Here is a 24,349-nt window from a genome sequence, read left to right as displayed (position 1 = left end):
GGCCAAAGTCATCTAAAGGCTTAACTTGGGCAGGAGAATCCTCTTCCAAGTTTATTCACATGGCTGTTGGCAGGGGCTTCAGCCCCTTCATCGGGTTTCTCCATCAGGCTGTCCATGATGTAGCAACTGCCTTCCTCCAGGAGTGATCCAAGAGCGGGAACAACCAAGACAGGCTGCAGGGTCTTCAATGACTGAACCCTGGATGGGACACCGCCACTTCTGCTGTACTGTCGGTCGCTCAGCCCAGCTCTGATACAACATGGAAGGGGCTACACGGGATGTGAACTCTCGGAGGCAGGGACACTGGAAGGTCGACCGAGGCTGGGTACCAAATGGTATATTTTTCAAAAGTGGAGAAGACTCTCCTAGAAGCCCAGGAGGCTTTTCTTCTGCTGGTTGGAATTGTGTCACACACACCCACACCTAAACCAATCACACACGAGAGCTTTCGGATCACCATTTTTGGCTTATTACAATCATGATTCACCACTGGCCGAGGGTCCATCTCCATTGAAGCACAGAGTGGGATCCAGGAAGATGGCCACCTGAACAAAATCAGGATTCTGTTTGGAATGAGGAAGCGAGGATGGGAATTGATGTTGAGTGGGCCATTCACAGTGCCCACAACATTCACCTGCTAGGCTGTAAACTCCCTGAGAAAAGAGGCTACATCTTTCCCTACTACTGTATCCCCTGCTTGTAGCCCACTGCCTGGTACAGGGTAGATGCAACCATCTTTGTTAAGTGAATAAATGAGTGAGTTCACGACTAAATTGGAAGACCACCAGGACTACTGCAGGCAAGGGTAGATATCCCCAGGCTCTGGCTCCTTAAATTCTTCTTAGAACTCAGGAGGCCATCTGCTCCCACCCCCAGTGCCAGCCCCAAGGATAGACAGGACTGGCAGACTTATTCTCATTTTATTTCTGGAGAAGTTTGATCAGATGCAATAACACTGATTCCAGGCGAGGGCAGGGGCATGGGTACCCCTAAAGCAACCAGCATCCTATGGCCCAAGGTGCCCCCATATCCCCAGACCTGGGCTCCCCCTCAGTTATAGTTAAATAAAGAGAGAGGAAGATCTCCCCAGGGAGTCTTGGGAGGGTCTGCCTCCTGCACCTGCCCCCTCCAGGCAGAGGAGTCTGAGCACAGCTATTTACAGTATTCACATCCACTGTACCCCACCAAACCAAGGCAAATACTACAGGTGGCCCTTCCCCAAGGGAGGAGGCCAGAGAGGCTGTGAGTGTAGGTGTGTGTATGGGAGGATTCCGCGCGTGTGAGCACACAAATGCACTGAGGAGCAGGGTCTGGCTTCAGCCAAACAGACAACAGTCTATAAGGTGCTGATTAAAAATAACACAGAGGACCCACCCCCAGGGGCCCAGGCCACTTCCGGCTTTGTTCTGTCTATTTCTTTTCCAGACGTCCTGGTAGATGATGCAGAGGAGCCCTCATAGCTGTGCCTGGATCCAAGGCAACCCCTTAAAGGACTTCTGGGGGAAAAGCAAGGGGAGGGAGGAGAAACAGTCAGGCAAACTATGCCTGCAAGCCCAGCCAGGCAGGGTGGGGGGATGAGGTATGGAGTGGGAGAGGGCCTCTGGCAGAGCTGGGAAAGAGGGCAGGGCTGGGGAGTCCTGGGAAGGCGAAGGGAGGGAAGCAAGGATGCCTACCTGTGACCTGCGGGGGCTGCACCACGGCTTTCTTGAGGAAGGCTTCTGCCTCTGCGAACGGCAGGAGTGCCTCTGGTGTTCGGCCCAGATTCTTGTCACCAGAGGGTCCCTTGGGGGAGAAGCCATTCTCCTGGTGTGCTGGGAGAGGCTGCAGGCCGTTCACCAGGGACCCTGGTGACTCCTTGTTTGGCAGGCTGTGGATGCAGGGGCCAGTGCTCAGGCACCTCACGTCCTAGGACAGCCCAGGTACCCCCAGCTCGTCTGCCCCTGCCTCCCTGCTCAGGGTCCCCGGGATTGGGAGCTGGTACCTCCACTGAGGCTCCTGGGGGGCCAGCTCCTCCTTCTGCACAACCTCCTTCTGCAGCCCCGAGGGCCGAGACTCCCCAGCTTTGACAGGCTCTATCACAGGAAAGGAATGGCATCAGCTGCTGGCTGGTGAGAGGAAGGAGGTGTGGTGATGGGTAGCGAAGGGGACAGAGTGAGGGGACTAGGACCTTTACCTGGGCTCGAATTGTTGGTGTTTGCCTCCTTTCCATCCGGCTTCTCCTTTGAAGAGGAAGAGCAATTAGATTCAAGGTGTACCTGACCCTATAGGACTGAGGCACTGAATTTTTCTCGTCCCCAGTGCAGACCCTGAGCACCCTGTCACAGCCTCCTTCCTCCACCCTGAATGCCTTTCCCCAGCCTCCTCCTCACCAGACCCCCACTCTCAACGCTGCCCTTTTGGGAATCCTGACCTTGATTTCTGCAGCTTCTGACTTCCGAGTCCTCTTCATGATCTGCTCCAGACGCTGTTTGGAGGCCCCACATCAGTTAAGCTCAAGTGCCGCCCTAATCCTAAACCTCCCACCAGCCAGCCCCAGTCCTGGGGTCTCAGGCCCTTCCAGCTCATACCAGTTCTTTATAGGTCAGGAACTAGAACTCGCCCCAGTTCCTTGCGGTCCTTTCCCTTGACAAGTCCAAGGCAGGGCCCGCTCCCCATCCCTACTACCCCACTAATCAGAAACAGAGACCCACATCAGAAGGTGACCCCACCCACCAGTGCCCCCGCCCCGCCCACGGGAGCCAAGCCCACTGCTCAGTTACCTTTTTGCGCTCCAGCCGCTCCTGCTCCTCGCGCTGGAAGTGCTTTTCCCGCTCCAGACGTTGCCGCTCGGCCTCTTCCCGGGACCGAGCTTCAGCTTCCTCTTTCTGCCAAAGACACCAGTGAGCTTCATGTAGCTGCACTGCAGTCTTCCCTGCGGGCCAGACCCTGGCCCACCAGCAGCAGAAGCCCGAACCCGGCCCAGCACTGCCCGTCCGCCCACAGGGGCACCTGCTTTTGCAGTCGCTCCTGCTCCTCCTGCTCCGCCTGCGCTTTCTCTCGGGCCTCCTGCTCCTCCCGCCGCCGGGCCTCTGCCTCCCTCTCCGCCCGGGCTTCAGCCTCCCGAGCCAGCTGCTCCTCTCGCATTCGCCTGGGGGACACAGGAAACTTGTGCTCAGTCCCACACTTTTTTAGCAGCCCCCATATGGGCCCCCTCCGCCCCCTCAGTCCCCAAGGGTCCACTCACTTGTCCCTTTCTGCCTGCAGCCTCCGCTCCTGTTCCTCCCGCTCCCGCTGCTCCCGGGCCTGACGCCGCTTCTCAGCTAGGAGCCGGGTAGCCTCTTCTCGGTCTGTGGTGCCAGCCATGGGTTTGCTGGGAGTCACTGGGGGAGCAGGGGCTGGGGGGGAGGTCAGGACAGCAGTATCTGAAGTGGAACCAAGGCTCAGCAGTGAGCACACATACCAGCTCAGGTACCTCCAGCACCTCTGCATGCCCCCTGCTTCCTGGACCTCAGGCGACCCACCCACACAATTTCTGCCATTAACTCAGAGTGGTGAGGTCCTCTGCTGTGTCCTGTGTCCTGGACCTGTTGAGGGCAGGGGACTCCTCTTCCTGTCTCCCAACACCCAGTCCCCAGCCATCTCTGGGCCCACACCTCTAACCACCTCCCACAGGCAGAACTGTCCTCTCCCCTGCCCACCTTTCCGCAGCCTCTCTTCATGCCCACCTGCAGGAGTCTCAGCTGTGGGCTGTTCCTTCTGGGCTGGGGTGGGTGAGGGCACAGGCGAGGGTGATGGTGAGGCTGGGGCGGCAGGCTCCTTCTCTTCAATGGCCTTGCCCTTGCTTTGAGTTTTGTTCTCAGGTCCTGCTGCACTGTGGTTCTCCTTGGCCTCATCCTTCCTCCGAACCCGCCCCTTGGGCGATGCAGTGGTGCCTCGGGGGGATGGTGGTTTTGGGGGCAGAGCATGGCTGGGGCCTGGGCTGGGGCAGGGAGAGGAGGGCCTGTGCCAGGATGTGGAGGGAGAGGATGGCCGGGCCTTAGATTTGGGACTGAGAGAAAAGGGAAATGTTAGGCCGGGAGGGCACAGCGTGTCCACACATACATATACACACACTGGGCATGTCACTCCTCAGGGGACTGTCCCTTCCAGGCTAGGCCAGCACCTTGTATGCTCTCACAGAACCATAGTATTTCCTTCAAGAGTATATATCCCCGTTTGTAATTACATATTCATTGGATTAATGTGTCTCCCCAATAGTCAGATTAATAAGAGCAAGAATGAGGCCTGGTTTGGCTCACCAAAAATGTCCTCAGCATCCAGAACAGTACTGGGCAGGTCTATTCATTCATTCAGCACATATTTGTTGAGTGCTTACCAGATACCAGGCTCTGTTCTAGGTGCTATAATACTTCAGTGATCGAAACACTCACAAATAAAAAAATCTGCCCTCAGGAGTTTTCATTCTAGAGGCGGGTGCCCAACAACTATTTGTAACTGAATGAATAAATGAATGGTCTGGTGACGTGCAGGCCGTGCCCACCTGAGTTCAGAGGCCGCGCTAGCAGAGAGGCGCGGGCGCGGAGAGGCAGGCAGTGACTGGCGTTTCTTGAGGCTGCGCTCCCGGGCCAGGGCACTCTTCTCCTTTTCATTTTCCCGTTCCTTGTCCTTCTTCTCCTTTTTCTGCACCTGGTGAGGAAAGGGATGGAGTGGGAGGCAGGAAACACAGGTCAGCGGGGCCCATAGCCTCAAGCTGGGCCCCCTATCCCCACCTGTGCGGGCCACTTACCGGTGAGGCCTGGGGCCTGCGGTGGACCGGGGTGGGGCTGCCCACAGAACTGGGCTTGCGGCGCTCCCCACGCTCCCCGGAGGAGGGGGTGCAGCGGTGCACGCTGCTGCGGGGGGCGCTGCATGGCGGAGTCAGGGGGCTGGCAGAGGCCGAGCGCGGGCACACGGGCATGGCTGCAGAGGGATGAGTGCGGTTGGGATGTGGCCCACACGCCGCGAGGCTGGCCACTGCCCGGCCCCTCATGGGGGCTCTCCCAGGGCCGCTGCCCCTACCCTGGTCCCGGCCATTGCGAGGCAGTGTGACTGCACTGCGACTCCGTGCCAGGAAGGAGAGGGTGGGCGTCATGAGACGGTCCACGATGCTGCTCTCCCATGCACTCAGCTGCAGACTTCGATCTAGAAGGAGAATGTCAGGAGGAGCTGGTCACCACAGGGGGACCACAGGAGACAGGCAGAAGTACAGGGTGGCCAGATGCCATCCCATGCCAAGCCCAAGGAGTCTCTCCCAGGAGGACTCTATCATGATCACCCCGGGCCACACTTCTCTGTCCTGGGGAACCGCCACCGCAGACCCAGGCAACAAGACACTTTCCAGGGCTAAGTGCTGCATAGCTTGAGGGTCCCTTCCTACCACTCCACCCAGGTGAAAGGGCTCTGAACTGTGAGTATAGCAAGGAGCTGCCCATGGTTGGTGTCCTACTGTAGGGCCCTTTCCCTCTTGCTATCAGAGAGCTGGGGAGGCATGACCCCATGGATTTGGGACAGTAAGGGTCCTTGCATTCCTCTGACTCAGGAGAGTCCCAACTTTTAGGCATCCCATGCCAGGAAGAGGCTGCTAGGGGGCCTGGCTGCCCTGGGCCACCCTGCTCTGTCGCCTCAGCTGCTGGGTTATTTTTAAGCCTCAGTCAGGTGGGTTTGGTACAACAGCTGATTTGGTTGCTAAGCAACAGAGCAACCAAATAAAAGCTGGAGAAACTTATAAATAACTCCTACCATGGCCCTTCACATGTGAGCACCAGGGCAGAGGGAAGCAGAGGCCATGCTATCCTGGTTGGCCACAACTCTGGAGCCAGCCAAGGCCATGGCTGGGGCTTTGAAGGCACAGAGGGCAGGGTGGCATGGGCCATCCAGGGTGCAGTTAGAAAACAGGGCCCTCTCCACAAACACACCACCCAGGCCAGTCTGGGACTCGGGGGCAAGGCCACCTGCCTAAGGCTGGCCTAGGCCAGCTGGCTGTGGTCAGAGATAAGGCTGCTTGCCCATTCCCACCCCCACCTGCTCTTGAGGCTCCTGCCAGGCTCTCTGCCCTTTGTCTCTGTTCTCTTCCCTGCAGGGCACATCTCTGTCCTCAGGGTCAAGACCCAAATGCCGGCTCCCCCAAAGGGCACAGAGCCCGGGGTGGGGTAGACTGGGGATGGAGACCTGGAGTATGTGAGGGCTCCGGGGACCTGGGGTTCTTGCTGAGCTCTGGAGGAGGCTTGGTGGGGGCTATAAGGGACTCTGGAGGGAGCAGGGCTGGGCCTTCTCTTACTTCTACTGGGGGAGTTCCAGAGCGTGGCAGAGGACTTTGAGAGCCGCTTGTTGATTATAGAGTCCACGTGTTTGGGCAGGTTTACTGCCGACACAGAGCACCTGCTCCCACCTAGAGGGGAAAAGACACGGCATTAGGGCCGGGCCACACAGGAGCCGGGGCGCACTGAGGCCTTCCATGCAGGATGCTCCGCGGGCAGGTGGGAGAGGGAGGACTGAGCAGGCTAGGAGGGGGAGGAGGAGGCAGATTTGGCTCTGGGAGGAAGGTTGGGGGTAGGTGATCAGGGACAACCTGATTGGGGGAGCCGACGAAGAAGGAACAGAGGAAGGAGATGGAGTAAAACTATAGAGAAACTACAGCCTTCCTGGCCAGGAAGCCATTCCCTAGCGCAAGCCCTCCCCCACAACCACCCAGTGTTGCACTTGCTGCCACTGCCCAGCCAAGGCGCTATGGCTAAACACCCACGTACTGGGACAAATGCAGAGACATTCCTAAACAGAAGAACCCACAGTCACAGTCAACCGCACAAATGCACATATTCATACGGATACACAAAGACAAACATGCAAGCACAGCCATATAGAGCGACAGGCACTTCTGCATGCACATGTGGGTGCAGACATGCACTGCAGAGAGACACAAACACTAACAGATAGTGTGTCAGACCCCGATGCACATAGGGATGAACACATCAAAGCAACTTAATCATGGTGTTTGTAACAGCTAACACTTGTTGGATGCTTACCATGTACCAGGCACTGTGCTGTACACCATACACATTACCTCACTTGATCCTCCCAAACATCTACCTACAATCTCGGAGGCAAGGAGTATTGTTATCCCCATTTTACAGATGAAAAAAGTGCGTCTTCGAGAAATTAGAGGCCACACAAGTGCCAGAGCTGGGGTCCTAACCCAATTCTGTCTGACTTGGGAGCCCTCACTGAGGTCCACAAGGTCACAAACACACCAAGACAAACACATATTAAGACACACAATATCTAGATCCACAAGCTCATACACCAAAAGATACACAGAAATACTAAACCTTGCCATTACATAAAGATACCCAAACACAGCAGTACATACATGCCAGCAAAGCAGCAGACCAAAATCCATGATGGCCTTACATGAAGAAAGCTCAGAGACAAAAATCTACCTTTTAAGACAGATACATGGTGTGTGTGTGTGTGTGTGTGTGTGTGTGTGTGTGTGTGTGTGTGTAACAGTTTTCTTGAGCAAAGAAGGCTCAACCTAAAATGACAGGCTTGGCAAGCAAACCAAATGAAGAGAATTCATCTGACTCAATAGTGGAAGTCCTTGGGAAGGGACAATTTGGTTTACAGAGACCATTCCAGAAGACACAAGTCACACAAAGCAAGGCATACCTGCTGCAGGGAGCTGCCAGTCCTTGCACTGAAGCTGCTCCCTTCTCCCATTCCTCAGGTCCCAGCCTCGCCCACCCACCCACCAGCCCTTCCAGCCCACTCACTGGTTTTATGTCCTGGGGAGCCGTGGTGCAGGGCCCCGGCCCAAGACCAGCGCTGCTGTCGGATTTCAGCCCATGTTTTCTTCACTGACCGCTGGATGGCTGCTTCATAGCGCTCCTGGTGGGGAGGGCAACGAGAGAGAGGTCTGGGCTCAGAATCATTCATCATACCTAAGAGAAAGACTCCTCTCTCTCCTGTGACAATGCCCTCCTGCAGAAGTTTTCTCTGATTCACTGCAGGTAACCAAGGTTACTGAATCCTTGCTATGATTAAGAACCACCTGCAACAGATCCCTTTCAACTTGTTCTTGGGGAGCTTTTCATTGTTCCTGAGTCATTTCCTGAGTATATGAGCTACTTCTCCCAGCATAGGGTGGGACTCTCCCTGCCCAACAGGGTCATGTCCCCTGACACTGAGGGTCCTGACCTTGGGGTTTTCCTTTCAGCCTGAGGCCACTGGGCAGAGCCAGGCCACTCCTCCCATCCTGGAGCTCAGCACACTCACACCGACTCATCTATCTCTGCATACAAACACACACACAGGACACACACACACAAATCCTTGTATTAACAGCACACGGTTACAGGTGCCCACCTTGGCAAGAACTGCCCCAAGCATTTCTGCAGGTGCAGAGATGTCCAGATATTGTACCCACAGAGACCCAACTCTAGATGTCAACAGAGATATGACCATGTAGACAGATGGCACAGAGGCAAGCACACACGGGTACGCAGGTGCATGCACATCTAGTCAGAAGTCACTGCGGACGCACCTTGTTTTTCTCGAGCTTCTGCCGCTGCCGCTCCTCCAGAGCTGCCCGGCGCTGCTCGGCTTTGAGCCGCTGCTCCTCCAGCCGCCGCCGGCGCTCCTGGAGCTGCTTCTCCCGCAGCGCCTTGGCTTTCTCCTCCTTCTCCAGCCACACTGCCTTCTTGGCTGCTGTGGGAAAGGGGCCCACAGAGTGTGAGGGATTCCGCAGAGGGTGGGTCTTTCCCTATTACCCTGGGTTTTGGAGGGTTTTTCTCAGCCTGCTTGGTAGGGAGGTGCCTCCACTCTCAGACTCTCCCCTCAAATGAAAGGGCTTCCTGCTGGTGGGCTCAGGTCCTCGGAACAGGAGGCCTAATTATTCTCCCCCACTGGCATTATGTGGGGGAGTTACTTGGCACTGAAGGACAAATGAGTTCTTTAGTGCCAGGGCCCTGTCTGACTTTGGGGCCTGTTGGACAGATTTCCATGGATTGTGACTAAAAGCATGAGTTCTGGGTTTGAACCTCAGGTACTCCATGAGTTGTGTGATTTAGGCAAATGATTCCACTGATGGTGAGGATGATGATGGTTAGGAAGATGATGTTTCCTGGACACTAACCCAGGTACTTGGCCCGCTCCTCTCGCCGCTCCTTTGCCAGCTTGTGTCTCTCTCCTGCCTTCTTCACATCTTAGTAGAGGGAACAAGAATAGATTTAGGTCAGGTGGCTCCTCCAAAGGAGGACAGCCAGCCTCAGGGCCCTCCCGCCAGGCCTCGCCCCACCCCTTTCCCATCTGCTCTGGGGCAGAGGGAAACTTCTCTGATGGTATTGGGGCCCAGAGCTTAGGAGTCTGGGACCAAGAGCTTAGGGGTCTGGGACCCAGAGCTTAGGGGTCTGGGACCCAGAGCTTAGGGGTCTGGGCCAGGACTAAAAACATGACACACACCTTGCTTGGTGGAAGGGCTGTCGGAGGCTGGCACTGCTGTCGGGGATGGCTGGCTGCTCCTTCGAGGAGGCCTGGAATCCCGTGGGCCTGTGGCTGGTGGGGTGGGTCCCCTGATCTTTGCTTCTGAGAAAGTGGATCCTTCCTGCTGGGTGGCTGGTCTAGGCCCGACCGGCCCTGGGGGGCTCTCTGGTTCTAATGGGAGCTGCTTAGAGTGAGTGGCATTCTTCATGGCAGGAGGGGTGTCCGGGGGAGTGTCGGGGACTAAGGCTGACATTGGTGGTGGTGGCGGCGGTGGAGAGGGGTCACCTTCTGGTGAAGGTCTTGGCTCTGGGGGCGTCCTGGCTGCCACAGCTGGAACACCAACACAAAAGAGGAGAGTCATACAGTGCATCTGCACCATCGAGTCGACTCGAAGCTCTCTCCCTTGCCCAACTGACTTATTCTTTCATTCACCCAACCTGTTCATTGAGTTCCCTGTGTGTACCAGGCCCTGTTCCAGATAACTAATGATATAATGGTGACAAAATAGTAGACAAAGAGCTAGGCAGTTACAGTACAGAATAAGTACTATGTTGGGGGGGGGGGGAACACAGCAGAGATGGTTAACTGACATTTGGGGGCTTCCTAAAGAAGTAACAACTAGGCTGAGCTCTAAAGGATGAGCTACAGTTGGCAAAACCAGGAGGAAGGAGTTCTGGCAAAGAGTTTGTAAAGGGACAGAAGGCAGCAGGGTGTGTTGGAAAAACTGAGAAAAAATTTGTAGTACTGTCTGACTGGTGCTGGCACACTGGATAGAGCATCGACCTGTGACACTGAGGTCCCAGGTTCGAAAACTCAAGGTCACGGGCTTGAGCATGGGATCATCAACATGATCCCATGGTCGCTGGCTTGAGTCCACAGGTTGCTGGCTTGAACCCAAGGTCACTGGCTTTACTGGAGCCCCCTTAGTCAAGGCACATATGAGAAGCAATTAATGAACTAAGGTGCCACAACTATGAGTTGATGCTTCTTATCTCCCTGCCTTCTTGTCTCTGTTTCTCTCTTGCTTAAAAAACAAAACAAAACAAAACAAAACAAAACAAAAAACTTATTGACATGCCAAATGTTAATGATTGGTTTTCATGTCTGCCTCCCTCATCTTTCTGCTTTACCTCAGGGTCACAGTGCCCAACCGCAGGTCTGGTACTCAGAGGGTGCCAGTGCTGGGCACAGGGAGCTGGCAGAGAGGGGAAGGACATAGCGTGAGCACAATTGGGTGGGCAACCAGCTATGTCCACTTTGTAATCTTTTTTTCTTTCCCATACAACCTCAGATTTCTTTTTTCTTTCTTTCTTTTTTAATCTCTTGTGTGTGTGTGTGTGTGTGTGTGTGTGTGTGTGTGTGTGTGTGTGTGTGAGAGAGAGAGAGACAGAGACAGAGAGGGACAGAGACAGACAGACAGGAAGGGAGAGAGATAAGAAGCATCAATTCTTCGTTGAGGCACCTCAGTTGTTCATTGATTGCTTTCTCATATGTGCCTTGACTGGGGGGCTCCAGCTGAGCCAGTGACCCCCTTGCTCAAGCCAGTGACCTTGGGCTTCAAGCCAGCGACCTTTGGGCTCAAGCCAGCAACTCCGCACTCAAGCTGGTGACCTCAGGGTTTTGAACTTAGGTCCTCTGCGGCCAAGTCCGATGCTCTATCCACTGCGCCACTGCCTGGTCAGACTCTTTTATATTTATTGATTGATTTTAGAGAGACAGAGGAAGGGAGAGAGAGGGAGAAGGAAGGAAAGAGAGAGAGATAAAGAAAGAAGCATTCATTTGTTGTTTTACTAAGTTGTGCATTCATTGGTTGCTTCCCATACGTGCCCTGACCAGGGATCGAACCCTCAACTTTAGTGTTCTTGGATGATGCTCTAACCAACTGAGCTAACTGGATAGGGCCTTCAGATTTCTTAAGACATTAGTATTTCAGGGGCCCTATAAAAGATACCAACAAACCAAGTTAGGAAGCCACATGACTGACTATGCACCTGCATATGCAGACATGTGAGCAAATGAAAACTATGGGGAAGCTGAAAGACAGGCCTCAGTATCAGTCAGACGAGGGCCCAATTCTTTTTTTTTTTTTTTACAGGGACAGAGAGAGCGTGAGAGAGAGGAATAGATAGGGACAGACAGACAGGAACAGAGAGAGATGAGAAGCATCTATCATTTTTTCGTTGCAACACCTTAGTTGTTCATTGATTGCTTTCTCATATGTGCCTTGACCACGGGCCTTCAGCAGACCAAGTAACCCCTTGCTCAAGCCAGTGACCTTGGGTCCAAGCTGGTGAGCTTTACTCAAACCAGATGAGCCCGCGCTCAAGCTGGCGACCTCAGGGTCTCAAACCTGGGTCCTCTGCATCTCAGTCCGACGCCCTATCCACTGCACCACCACCTGGTCAGGCGAGGGCCCAATTCTGATGCCAATACCCTAAAGCCAGGAGGGTCTGCTTCCCTGGCAGGTAACCTGGGGAAAGCAAGTCACCTTCTCTAAGCCTCAGTTTTCATGTAAAATGGGGGCAATGATCCTAAGCTAACAGGGATGTCAGTAAAGTACCTGGCACAACTCATGTGCTAGGAAATAGCACTTCCCCCTTTCCCGGCGGGTGTTCCAAAGCTTCTAAAGATAAGCCTCTGCATGTTGAACCCTAGTGCCATCTGCTGCTACTCTGGGCACTGAGGGGACCAATAGGGACACAGCCACTGACCTGGTCTTAGGAAGCAGGGCCAGGGTCCATGGGAAGGTGACTCTAGGGGAGCATTTTTTTACTCTAAGAGCCTCCACTATACTGGGTCCTCTGCTCTGGGAACTCTGGCCCTCTCAGGAAGCAGTAAACTCCCCGTCCCTGTGGGTGACAATGTATGTGTGGGGACTCCCAAGGCGTAACCTTTGGGACTGGGCATCATTTTCAGAGAGACAGGTGTCCAGTGGTTGAGTGTGGGCTCTAAGGGCAGACTATCTTGAATTTTTACCCATTATACCATCCTGTCTCTCTCTCTCTTTTTAATTTCTAGAAGGTGAGACATTTCTTTCTTTTTTTCTTTTTAGATTTTATTTATTTTTAGAGAAAGAGAGAGAAGTGGGGAGGAGCAGGAAGCATTAACTCCCTATGTGCCTTGACCAGGCAAGCCCAGGGTTTCGAACCAGCAACCTCAGCATTCCAGGTTGACGCTTTATCCACTGTGCCACCACAGGTCAGGCCTGTCCTGCCTCTCTGTAATGCAGAATGAGGTAATACATGTTATGCAATGAGATTATGTGAAACTCACACTATTTTCCCTTCATTCCTTCCCTTCTATCTTCATGGGCTCCAGACAAGAGCCTCAGCTGAGACCCTATCTCCTCAATGGCCCCTAGACTTCATGCTAGTCCACACGGCTCTCCCATGCCAGCTCCAGAAGGGTGCCTGGTCACTGCTGGTCTTTTTCCCCGCCACCTGCAAACTCCTTTCCAACTCTAATCAGCAATAAAACTACAGCAGGTCCTCAAATAATGTAGTTTCACACAACAGCATTTTGTTATAACATTGATGAGACACTGTAGAAACTTAACTCTTGTTTATATCAATTAGCCTAGGATAAACTTGGTTTCATTGTATGTTGTTTCACTTAAAGTCACAGAACCTATTGATGGCGATAAGTGAGAACTTACTGTTGTGGCAAATATCCAGTGAGTGCTGACTATGTACCGGGAGTCGAGCCAGACCCTTTGTATCTCCATCCTGCGTCTTCATATGAACTCTGAGAGGCAGAGATTCTGATCCCCATTATACAGATGAGACAATCAGAGCTTCCCCCACCGAGTAGATGTGTCAAACTAGCACATGGCAGTATTTGAACCCAGAACTGTTCGGGGCCGAAAGGCCTAAGCGTGTAAGTACTAAGCTTGAAGGCTGAGGGTGAGGCCCGTATGTTGCCGTTCTAGCACCTGTGCGTGCTGTAGGTGTTGCAAGGAAAATTGGTAGGCGGATGTTTGTCTAGACATAGGCAAATCACACCCACTAGGCAAGACACTGAATCTCCAACTAGGTCCTGATGAGCTCTGTAAAGGGAACCTGGGAGGAGGAAGAGAAAGAGGCCCTGATGGACCTGTACCTGGGTGTCAGACGCAGCGGAGTAGAAAGGTCTTAGGCTTCAGAGTTGGACTGGCCTGAGTGGAGAATCCTAGCTCTGTTGTGGGACCTAGGGCAAACCCTGAACCTGTCTGAACCTCAGTTTCCTCGCCAGGTTGTTGGGACCAATGGTGAGTAGGTATATCATGTGTGGCATCTTCCCAGTAGAATCTATCCACTTCTCATCTCTACCACAAAACTCTGTGGGTCAGGCCTCCACTCCCATTGCTCCATGACCCTGCTCTTCTCAAGGTCACCAATGGCCTCCACCTTGTTAAAGCCAGCAGCCATTTGTCAGTCCTTGTCTTGCTAACCTATCAGCCACACCTGACATGGTTGATCCCTTGGTGCTCCTTGAACACTTTCCTGACTTGGCTTTGAAAACACACTCTCCTGGTTTTCCTTGCTGGCCGTGACTTCTCAGACTTCTTTGTTGATCCCTCTTTAACTTGCTAACCTCTCAGTGCCTGAGTGCCCCAGGGCTCAGCGGAGAGCCTCATCTCTTTTCTGTCTCCATGTACTCCCTTGGTGACCTCATCCAGACTCACGGTTTTAAATACCATCACTCTGCTGATGACAACCAAATTTGTTTCTCCAGCCCAGACCTCTCCTTTGAGTCCCAGTTTCGCTCCTGCAACTCCCTACTTGACATCCCTGGATGGCTTACATGCTCCCTAAATTTAACATGTCCAGAACTGAGTTCCTGATACTCTCTCCCCCCAAATGTTGCTCCTCCCTGAGTTTTCCCCATTTCAGTCAATGGCAACTCTGTCCTTCCACTTTCTTAGGTCAAAACCCTTGGAGTCGTTTTTAGAATCTTTTCTTATCTCATACCCCACATCTAATCTTTCAGTAAATCTTTTTGGCTCAATGTGCAAAATATATTCTGAATCCAATCACTTTTACTATTTCCACTTCTAATATCTTGGTTCAGCCACTACCATCCCCTTAAAAAACCCCTATCCTCACTGACATTCTTTGTTCCCCTTTGGTTTTCTATCAACACAGCAGCAAGTGATTGTGTTTAAAAAATAAGTCAGATCAAATCACTCCTCTAACAAAATCCTCCAAAGGTGCCCTATCTCCCGGGAAGAAAAAATCAAAGGCCCCACAATAGCTCCGAAGGCCCTTCAGGATTCCCCCTCACCAGCGCATTACCTCTTAGGCCTCATATCCTCATCTTTGCCCCATGCGCATTCTATTCCAGCTACTGTGCCAGGCATGCTCCTGCCTCAGGGCTTTGCACCTGCTGTTCCCTCTGCCAAGAATTCTCTGCCCCCAGATTATGCATGTCTCACTCTTCACCTCCTTCAGGTTTTTACTCAAATGTCATTTCTCATTGACAACTTCCCTGACCCCTCTATTTAAAATTACAAACTACGCCTGACCTGTGGTGGCGCAGTGGATAAAGCGTTGACCTGGAAATACTGAGGTCGCCGGTTCGAAACCCTGGGCTTGCCTGGTCAAGGCACATATGGGAGTTGATGCTTCCAGCTCCTCCCCTCCTTCTCTCTCTCTGTCTCTCCCTCTCCTCTCTAAAATGAATAAATAAATAAATAAAATTTAAAAAATTTAAAATTACAAACTACAACCCTGGTGAATGGCTCAGTTGGCTGGTTTGATCCCTGGTCAGGGCATATACAAAAACTGATGTTTATGTCTGTCTCTCTCCCTTCCACTCTCTCTAAAAATCAGTAAGTAATAATAATAACAAAAAATATATAAACTGCACGTCCTGGCTGGGTAGTTCAGTTGCTTACAGAATTGTCTCACTACACCAAGGTTGTGGGTTCAATCCCTGGTCAGGGCACATGCAAGAATCAACCAATGAATGCATAAATAAGTGGAACAACAAATCATTTCTCTCTCTCTCTCCGCCAAAACAATTAAAAAATAATTTTGAAAAGTTACAAACTACAGTTGACATTTCCCTCCCCTTTCCAAATGTATTTTCTTCTTTCTTACTTTATTATTCTCCACAAGCATTAACACCATTTTAATACTCTATCCCACTGGCAGAAGATAATCTCCACAAGGGAACAATTTTTGTCTGTATTGTCGGCTGTTCTATCTCTAAGGCCAACAGACCCCGGCACACAGGTGCTCCACCACTACCTGTGGAATGAATAAATCTGTGAACTGCATCCCAGCAGATACCATCAGCATCTCTCTTCCTGACAACTGCACAGCCCTCCCACCACTGTCCCTGCACCCAGTCTCGCTCTGCTTTCCATGGAGCAGCCAGAATAATTGTTTCCAAATGCAAATCTGATCATGGCACTCTTTGCCACTTGAAACCTCTCGGTGGCTTCCCAGTGCTCTGAAGATAAAGATAAAATTCTTGAACCCAAACTGAGAGTCTGATGTAGGTTGAAGTTCCTATCCCCACTCCGCCCAGCCCTTTGAATCTCCTCTCCATGTTACCCACTTGCTGCCTGCATTCTAGCCACACTGACCTTTTAATTCTGATAGCCATCCATGTTCCCTGTAGCCATGGGGTCTGTGCACGTGCTCTTTTTCCTCTTGGACAACTCCCATTTACCCTTCATGTCCTACCTAGCTCAGTCTTCCTTTCCTCAGGGAAGCCTTCCCTTGGCTTCTCTGATCAGGATCAAGACCCTCATATACAGTCATGGCTTCATGTGCCTCTTGTTTGGAGCACTGTGACTGTTTCAATGTTAAACTTCCTCATTTTTTTTTTGTTTTTTAATTTTTCCATTGATGTGAGACAGAGGGGGAGGGAAGGAGGGGGGGAAGAAAGAGAGAAAGAAAAGCATCAGCTTGTTGTTCCACTTGGTTGTTCCATTTAGTTGTACACTCATTGGTTGCTTCTTGTATGTGCCCTGAGCAGGGAGTGAACCCGCCACTCTGGTGTGCCAGGACAACTCTATCCAGTGAACCACCAGCCAGGGCCTCGTTTGGTTCTGTTTTAACTGTCAGCCTTGTGAGGAAGCCCTGCAAGGGCTGGGCCATGACTGCTTTGCTCACTGCTATATCACCAGCAGATACCACACTGCCAAGTACACAGAGACAGCCACGAAATGCTATCGAATGAGAATAAAGTGCAGTGTTGGAAGCCACTCTTGCCTACAGAAGGTGCACAGAGAAGGAGATTTTTACTCAAACAAAGAGCAAACCATGTGGCAATTTATGGCAAAGGAGTAAACTCTTAAAGGGAAGCAAAACAACAACTCCATGTCAGTTGAGGTTGGGCAGCTTCCTGGACCGGGCACTCAGGTAGAAGTTCATAACAATAATGAGTGTTTACTTCAGCAGCTCAGCTAGAAAGACTTCTTGAGAGGCAAACAGGACTTCTGGAACTCCTTTTTTCTGACCTGGCGGACTATTAAACTGGAATACAAATATTTTCCTCAGAATTATGTCAACCCTAACAAAATGTCACTGGACAGTGTTACTGGAACAAATGGCATTAAGCCAAATTAATTCCTTGATTAATTATCTATATGGTATGATTAAATCAATCTCTGATTATTCTCGTTTTCAATCCTGAAATGTGACCATTTTATTTTATTTTATTTTTGGTTTGTGTCAAAGTGTGAGGTTTTAGCCACTGATAGTTTTATTTTGCTACATCGATATCACCAGAAGTATTTGTTAAGAGCTGGATAAGAGACAGATAGTTTGTATTTATTTCTTGGCACAAAGAGCATTAGCAGGGCAAAGGTCCAGGAGCTGGTCATAAGGTCAATATGTCTCGTCTTCTCAAGAGTCCCAAGAAGACTGTGCCTGGGGTCTGGGTAAAGATTCAGGCCAAGTCTCTAAGTCTCTCAGAGGGCCTGTCACATTACTTGCCTTGTCCACCCTGGGAGCTGGCAGTCCTTTCCTCTTGTCCCTCCCTCCTCCCACCCCAACAACTGCTGCCAAATATTCCCCAACACTGATAACTCAGTCTGGCTTTTCTGTTTGCCTTCCTGCCAATGTGAGAGCTCATGGAGAGAGGGACTGGGTGTCTTGATCCTTCTGCAGTCCTAGTGCCTTATATCCTGGCATGGAGTAGGACTTCTAAGTCTGTTTAATGAACACCTGGATGGATGGATGGATGGATGGATGGATGGACAAATGGATTGTGAAAGCTACTTAGCCATTACATAGTCAAACCCCAAGCTTCTCCAAAGCCTAACCTCTCTAATCCTAAACATCTTGATCATATCAGAGCCCTGTGTATGCCCTTCCAGCTCCTAAGCCAAGGAAGGGAAATAAATATTTATTGGAGCCCAACTATGTACTACACACTTTCCCTCATCTCATTTCAGTCTTATGACAATCCTACATGGAAAGTACTATAGGTTTTCTTACCTGAGTCACAGGTAAGAAAACTTACTCAGACAGATTAAGTGAATTGCTCATGTCAGAGGTAGGATACGAACCCAAGGCTGTATGGTGACAAAACCCTTATGTCACACTGTTTCTGATAGGCATCATCCCTCCCCCAGGCTCCTGCCTATCCTTGAAGGAAATGGTTTGGTGGTTCCCTTGGGGAGGTTCCCCTACGGTGGTGAAGGGTGCAGGTGGGGCCCGCAGGCACTGAGCTCAGAGTGCAGGAATGCAGGGAAGACAGGCTCCTGCCCAGGCCGGCCACCAGGAGGCAGGAAGTGAGGCACCAGGGCAGAGGGTGGGGGAGGTGGCCCTCCTGCAGGGGGCAGAGCAAGGAGTGCCAGGGAGAGCTGGCGTGGAGGGGGTGCACAGATAGCGCCCCTGAACAGGGAGCATGGGGAGGCAGAGAGGAGCTGGGACGGAGATCGGCACCCCTAGCCAGAGCCGTCCTGGCTCTCACAGAAGCTCCTTAGGCTGTAGCACTGGACTAGACAAATGAAGACAGTGAGGCCAACAAAGGGGCAAAGATACACAGACAGAGAGTACACACCACAGAGAGAGAGAAACACCCAATGTGGACAGAGCTCACACAATGGCAAGAGATGAGACACATTCCTCTCTCTCTCTCATAGACTCATACACACACACACACACACACACACAGAGCCAGGGATCCCCTCTGTGTGCCTCAGAGACACACACACAGCACTCAGAAACACAATGTTCCTAGTATATTTATACAGCCTCATCCAGGTCACTTTTGCCTTGCCCCTCTGGGCCCAGGGAAAGTCGAGCGAACAGTAACAGCTAATACAGTGTCAGTTACAACTAAACACTTTATAAACACATCAGTCCATTTCATCTTCACCACAACCCTAGGAGGTAGATATTATTACCCCATTTACAAATGAGGAAATACATGCAGAGAGATTAAGATACTTGCTGAAGTCGCACAGCTGGGAGTAGCAAAGTTAGGGTTTGGACATGACTCAGTTTGACCGTCTGTACCTTCCCTCTGCTATGCAAAGGGGCAACCTCCTGAGCTTCCTCTCATGGAGAGATCTGCTGGGAGGATGGGGGGTAGGCAGAAAGGACAAACCCTGGGGCTGCCTGATCCTGATCATGGGGCCGGGACAGAGGAGACCCTTAGGGGGCAGCATTACTACGGGCTGAGCCAGCTCTGAGAGGGAGTGAACTAGGAGTGGGCAGCCTGCTCCAGCAGCCCTCAGAACCTAGGACACAGGCCTTTAGCAGGACACTGGGCAAGGTAACAGTCCTCTGCGGGTGACAAAGCCGGGAACCCAAATGAGACTGCATATCTGAAGGCGCTCTCTGGCCGGGTTGGCAGCCATTGTTCCCAGCCTCCAATCAGGAGCACCCACTTCCTGTTATTTTAGGCGGGAGGAAATGACCCCATCCCGCAGTCTGGGCTTTACCATGGCCCTCCCTCAGCCCCTGCTGGGCTGCTCACACTGAGGCCTAGATGCTAGAGGCAGAGGCCTAGCCTCAGGCCAAGGCCTGAGGATGGCCCACTGGCTGGACTGTCACCACTGCCTGGGGCCAAGTCCTCCTTCTGGTCCAACTTGTTCAGACTCCAACCTGGCAGGATGTGGGGATGCAGAGGAACATGCTCTGCCTCTGCCTACCAGAGAGAAAAGATCATGGGGTCCCCAAGACCAGTCATGCAAGGAAAAGTGGGCCCAACTGTCACTGGCTGGCTTGGCCATGATAATTCAGCATAGAGGTTTGGTGCACAGGTTTTAGAGTCAGACAGACCTGGGTTCAAATCCTGCCCCTGCCAGTTCTTATCTGTGTGACTTTAGGCTAGTGACTTGGCCTCTCTAAGCCTCATCTGTAAAATGGGGATACTACTACTCTCTACTTAGAAGGATCACACGAGACAATGCATGTGACATGCTGAGCACAGTGCTTGGCACAAAGAAGGCCCTTAAATAGGAGTGGGGAATAAGTTGGGTCACCGGGGAATCTATTCCTGGCCCACAACTGCTCTTAGAAATGGCAAGAGATGCTGATGGAGGCAGCCATACCGTGTTCTCTCACCGCTACCATGCTCTCTGCTCCCCTCAGGACAGGGCTGCAACTGAGAGGTGATGGAGAAGCCACTGAAGTCTGTGCCCCGGGGTGCCAGGCAGAGCTGTCACCGTCAACAAAGCTGCATTATCTGGGCCTGGCTCCTTGGCGCCCTCACTGGCCCCAAGGCCCAATGGGGACCCAAGGACTGGCTCCCAGCTGCATTTGGCCTAACTTCCAGCCCAGGTCAGGCCTGCGACCTGCCTTGACTCCCTTCAAGTGCCACTATCTCTAGTTTGGGCCCCTGCTTTCAGCTCCCTACTCCGCTCCCTCAGCTCAGCCCCACCAATTACTGATGCCTAGCCTGAGGGGAAGGAGAGGGGTGAGCTGGCTTTGTGCCCTTTCCTCCTCCTCATTTGCATATGCGTGACTGCACATTAGGGGCTCATTAGAGGCCTCATTACTGGGCCCATCAGCCCAAGGAGGGAGGAAGCTGTCAGCAACAGGCTCTGGCCAGGCTGGCTGCTGTATGCAGAGGCATGGACCGTTGCGCCAGCCTCACTAACCTCTCCTTACCCTTTCAGGTCCCCCTCAAATGCCTCTTCCTCTAGGAAGCCTTCCACAAATGAGCCCTCTGATCACTGGGTCACCATTATATCTGAGCTTCCCTACAATGAGCACATCTGCCTCCTCCACTGGGCCAGCAGCACCCTGAGGGTAGCGCCTGTCTGATTCACTTCTCTGCCATCTGCACAGCCAGCACCGCAGGCACGCGGGAACGCGGCATCAGCACGGGTGTGCTGGCTGGCTGCACCCAGCTCCTTGTCCTCTCCTACTCCCACTGCCCATTACACCCTGGCTATGTCTGTCTAGAACACCCACACCCTTTGCCCTGTCCCACATTCACCTCCTGAAGTTCTAATTAATCACACTTCTTCCTCAGGCCTCCAAAGGAATTAAAAATAATAACAAAAATCAACTACTTAGTGTTTATTGAGCACTAACTACATGCCAGGGCCTAGACTAAGTGTTTTGTGTTTAACTAATTTAATGACTCTAATGACTCTATGAAATAATTTCTAGCATAATTCTAATTTTATAGATGGAAAACTTAAGACTGTCGTTAAGCAACTTACATGATGCTAAGATATTAAGTTGTGAAGTGGAGATTTTGATTCCAGAGTCTACACTCCTAAGCAAATTGACTCCCAGATCTTGCCTTTGCCTCCCCTATATGTATTTCATACCTCCCTGCTGGCACCAGTTCCAATGAGCATAATCACAGTAATGGCAATAACACTGTCCTGAGGGGGTCTGCGTGCCAAGGTCCTTTAGGTGCCTCATCTCTAACCTTCACTTTTTTTTTTTTTTTGTATTTTTCTGAAGCTAGAAACGGGGAGAGACAGTAAGACAGACTCCCGCGTGCGCCCGACCGGGATCCACCCCCACGCCCACCAGGGGGCGACGCTCTGCCCACCAGGGGGTGTCGCTCTGTTGCGACCAGAGCCACTCTAGCGCCTGGGGCAGAGGCCAAGGAGCCATCCCCAGTGCCCGGGCCATCTTTGCTCCAATGGAGCCTTGGCTGTGGGAGGGGAAGAGAGAGACAGAGAGGAAGGAGAGGGGGAGGGGTGGAGAAGCAGATGGGCGCTTCTCCTGTGTGCCCTGGCCGGGAATCGAAACCGGGACCTCTGCACGCCAGGCCGATGCTCTACCACTGAGCAAACTGGCCAGGGCCCTCTAACCTTCACTTTAACCCCCCCAAGACTGATAACACTGCCTCCATTTTTCAGGACATAAACTGTATATGGAGAAGATAAGTCACTTGCTTCAGTCCAGTTGCTAGTAAATGGATTAATGGGATTTCCAACCTGGTGTTCTGACCCAAAGGTGGGTGCCATACTTATGCCCTACTTTATTCTGCCTCTTAATAATGCTCAGTGTGCAAAACGAACTCAAAGAGGGCAAGGATCATATCATGTTCACTCAGTCTTAGAGCCATGCTGCAGACTCTTACAGGGCACATTTAGTGGGCAGAACCTTTATTCCTAGGAAGCCCTTGGCTCACAGGGGCCTCTGGCAACTTCTCTCTGTGTCAGGAATAGGCAACATTATGATCCAGGTTCTCATATTATTCCATCCAGACCCCTGTATAGAAAGAAGTCTTTCCAACTAGAATCCTGTATACAGGCCCATATGCAGCCTTCCCAGCAACCCACCATGCCCTCATATTCAGTCCAGGTATCCCACTCAAGTGCCCTAATTATAAAGTAGCCAGTCACTCAGGCCCTAATCTATGGCCTAGTCACCACCCAATTCATCTAATGAGCAGGGACCCTCAGGTGCAATGGGCCAGTACTGGATGGACTGGACCCAGGCTGAGCCTCTGGGGTGTCTCCTCTTAGGCTCAGCAGCGCCAAGACAGACCTAAGCACCCTTGTTTCAGCACAGCCTACAAACCTCCAAAACCACACCAGTCTAATAGCCTCTCCTCTGCAGCCTCTAGCTCCCCACACCCACATGGTTCCCTCCAAGCACCCACGCTAGCATAGGGAGGAGCCCACCCACAGCCAAGCAGCTCCACCTGCTCCTGGGCTCTCTGCACCCACAGACACTGTTTCATCCTGGGCACACGCCCCAAGGGCCAGGGAGGTGATAGTGAGGATTAGGATCCAGGACTCTATGGAGGTGTGGGGATGAGGCCACCTCCCCCCTGAGTCAGTGGGAACAGAACTTGGATCCTCGGTAATCATGCTCTTCCCTCCCCTTCCAGGAAGAAAAAGAGAAATCCCTCCCTTCAACGCCAGGCCCAACCAGAAATCTGTCCCCACCCCCTCATCAGCTGCTCTCAGACCCGAATGGGATTTGCAGAAGTCCTGGGAGCTGATGATTGGTGGGGTGAGGGGAGGGAGAGCTTTGATGGTCTGGGGCCCGGAGAGAGAGAGAGAGAGAGAGAGAGAGAGAGAGAGAGAGAGAGAGTGAGTAAGGGGGTAAATCCAAAGTCTCAGGCTGAGGAATGATGTGGCAAGTTCCCGGGGTGCCGGCCTTGAGCTTTTACTTCACTCTCCAGGGGGAGACTGAGGCCCAGAGAGGCTGGGAAGGAAGACGAGCGGGATAAGATTTATCTCTGTCCCCTTCCTCCCCAAGTCCGGTTGGGTGGGCTCCGGAGTTGGCCCAGCCGCAAGGGAATCGTCCCACTCCCCAGCTCCCGCCCTCGCCCCAAACAATGCTGCTTCCCCCTCCCCCTCGCCTCCATCCGGCGGGTTACTTGGCAGCCGCCGCTAGAGACCTCCCCCTTCCCTCCCCTCCCCTCCCCTCCCCTCCCCTCCCCTCCCCGCCCTGCCCGCCCGCCCGCCAGCTCGCCCGCAGCAGCAACAGGCCCTTTGCGCGGCAGCTGGAGGGATGGGGTGGGGGCGAGGTCTGAGCCCGGGCCTGGGGGGCGCCAGGGCCTAGGCTTCGGTATGCAGGGCTCCAGTCCTGAGACTCTGGACCTAACATATGCATTCAAGCTGGGGTCACACGTGCCTACCAGTGATAGGAAGGAGGACAGACGCACTGGCTCAGTAGAAGAGGATCTTCAGGGACTGGGTGGATGGGAAGAGGGTATGGGGGCGGGGAAATCGAGGTGGCACTGGGCTGGGGCGGAAGGGTCACCCGACAACTCTAGAGCGGGGTCCTAGCGGATCCCGCCGCCCAGTGCGCCCCAGCGCCCGTGTTGGAGGAAGAGGTAGCTGTCAGAAGATGCCTCAGTGGCCCCGAGTCGCCGCCACCACAGCAGTCTTTATTTTTAAACTTCAAGTGGTCAAAGGGCGCGGCGGGGGAGGGGTCCCGGCCCAGGGGGCTAGCCTCGTCCTCGGCCTCTCCGAGGCTCCACGACCAGCCCCCATCTCGCCTCTGCGTCGCTCCCGGCATACCTGGGGGTGCGCGGGCACCCAGGTCAGCATGTGGGCCGTTCTCCATGGCTGCGGCGACACTGGGGTGTCTTGGGGTCTCAGCGGCGACGGCGGCGGCGGCCAGCGGCCAGGACAGGAGTCCCGCGGCGCATCACGCCCAGCCCGGCCCGGCGGGCAACGACTCGGAGGTGGGGGCGCTACAGGAAAATAGAGGCTGGCTTGGCTAGTGGCCTGCGAGTCTCGGAGTCGCCGGCCACCCGAGGTCTGACGGCTCCGGCTGCGATCCTGCTCCCTACCCGGCGCCGGCCCAGTCCCTGCCGCGGCCCAACCCTATTGTACCGCTCGGGCTGGGCCTGGCCTCTCTACTGGAGCGTACCAAGTGCGACACGGGGAGACTCACCCCCGCAATGCCCGGGAACCAAGCTGGCACATGCCCGTCACGCCCACCTTGCCCCCGCCCTGTAGCGCCGGACCTTGAGCCTC

General features: G+C 53.0%; 1 protein-coding gene across 9 annotated transcripts; it reads right to left on the bottom strand.

The window, feature by feature from the left end:
• Positions 1-901: 901 nt before the first annotated feature.
• On the bottom strand, positions 902-24,233 carry MAP7D1 (MAP7 domain containing 1). Of its 9 annotated transcripts, none has more exons than XM_066375861.1 (18): positions 23,888-24,232; positions 9,475-9,825; positions 9,149-9,217; positions 8,558-8,721; positions 7,788-7,902; positions 6,296-6,406; positions 5,038-5,160; positions 4,766-4,938; positions 4,520-4,665; positions 3,705-4,027; positions 3,224-3,401; positions 2,989-3,127; positions 2,760-2,864; positions 2,411-2,464; positions 2,174-2,216; positions 1,982-2,072; positions 1,674-1,867; positions 902-1,496 (listed from the first exon to the last, which is right to left on the bottom strand). In XM_066375861.1, the coding sequence occupies exons 1-18, from the start codon at positions 23,931-23,933 to the stop codon at positions 1,486-1,488; spliced, it is 2,436 nt and encodes an 811-aa protein (XP_066231958.1). In that variant the 5' UTR covers positions 23,934-24,232; the 3' UTR covers positions 902-1,485. The 9 variants fall into 9 exon arrangements, with proteins under 9 accessions (XP_066231958.1, XP_066231956.1, XP_066231954.1 ...); XM_066375859.1 differs by having other exon boundaries at positions 2,174-2,219; positions 23,888-24,231; XM_066375857.1 differs by having other exon boundaries at positions 4,766-5,160; positions 23,888-24,233.
• Between the last annotated feature and the right edge of the window lie 116 nt (positions 24,234-24,349).

The sequence above is a fragment of the Saccopteryx leptura genome, chromosome 3 (assembly GCF_036850995.1).
Source record: "Saccopteryx leptura isolate mSacLep1 chromosome 3, mSacLep1_pri_phased_curated, whole genome shotgun sequence".
NCBI classification, from domain to species: Eukaryota; Metazoa; Chordata; class Mammalia; order Chiroptera; family Emballonuridae; genus Saccopteryx; species Saccopteryx leptura.
This window is presented reverse-complemented; position numbering and strand designations above follow the sequence as displayed.

What these genes read in the sequence shown, in the direction of transcription:
- MAP7D1 (XM_066375856.1), bottom strand. Translation starts at nt 23,933, where the DNA reads ATGGAGAACGGCCCACATGCTGACCTGGGTGCCCGCGCACCCCCAG. An exon ending in AGCGCGGCCTCTGAACTCAG is followed by an intron (nt 4,028 to 4,519) that starts GTGGGCACGGCC and finishes CTTTTCTCTCAG; the next exon opens with TCCCAAATCTAAGGCCCGGC. An exon ending in CCCCAGGAGCCTCAGTGGAG is followed by an intron (nt 1,868 to 1,981) that starts GTACCAGCTCCC and finishes CTGCATCCACAG; the next exon opens with CCTGCCAAACAAGGAGTCAC.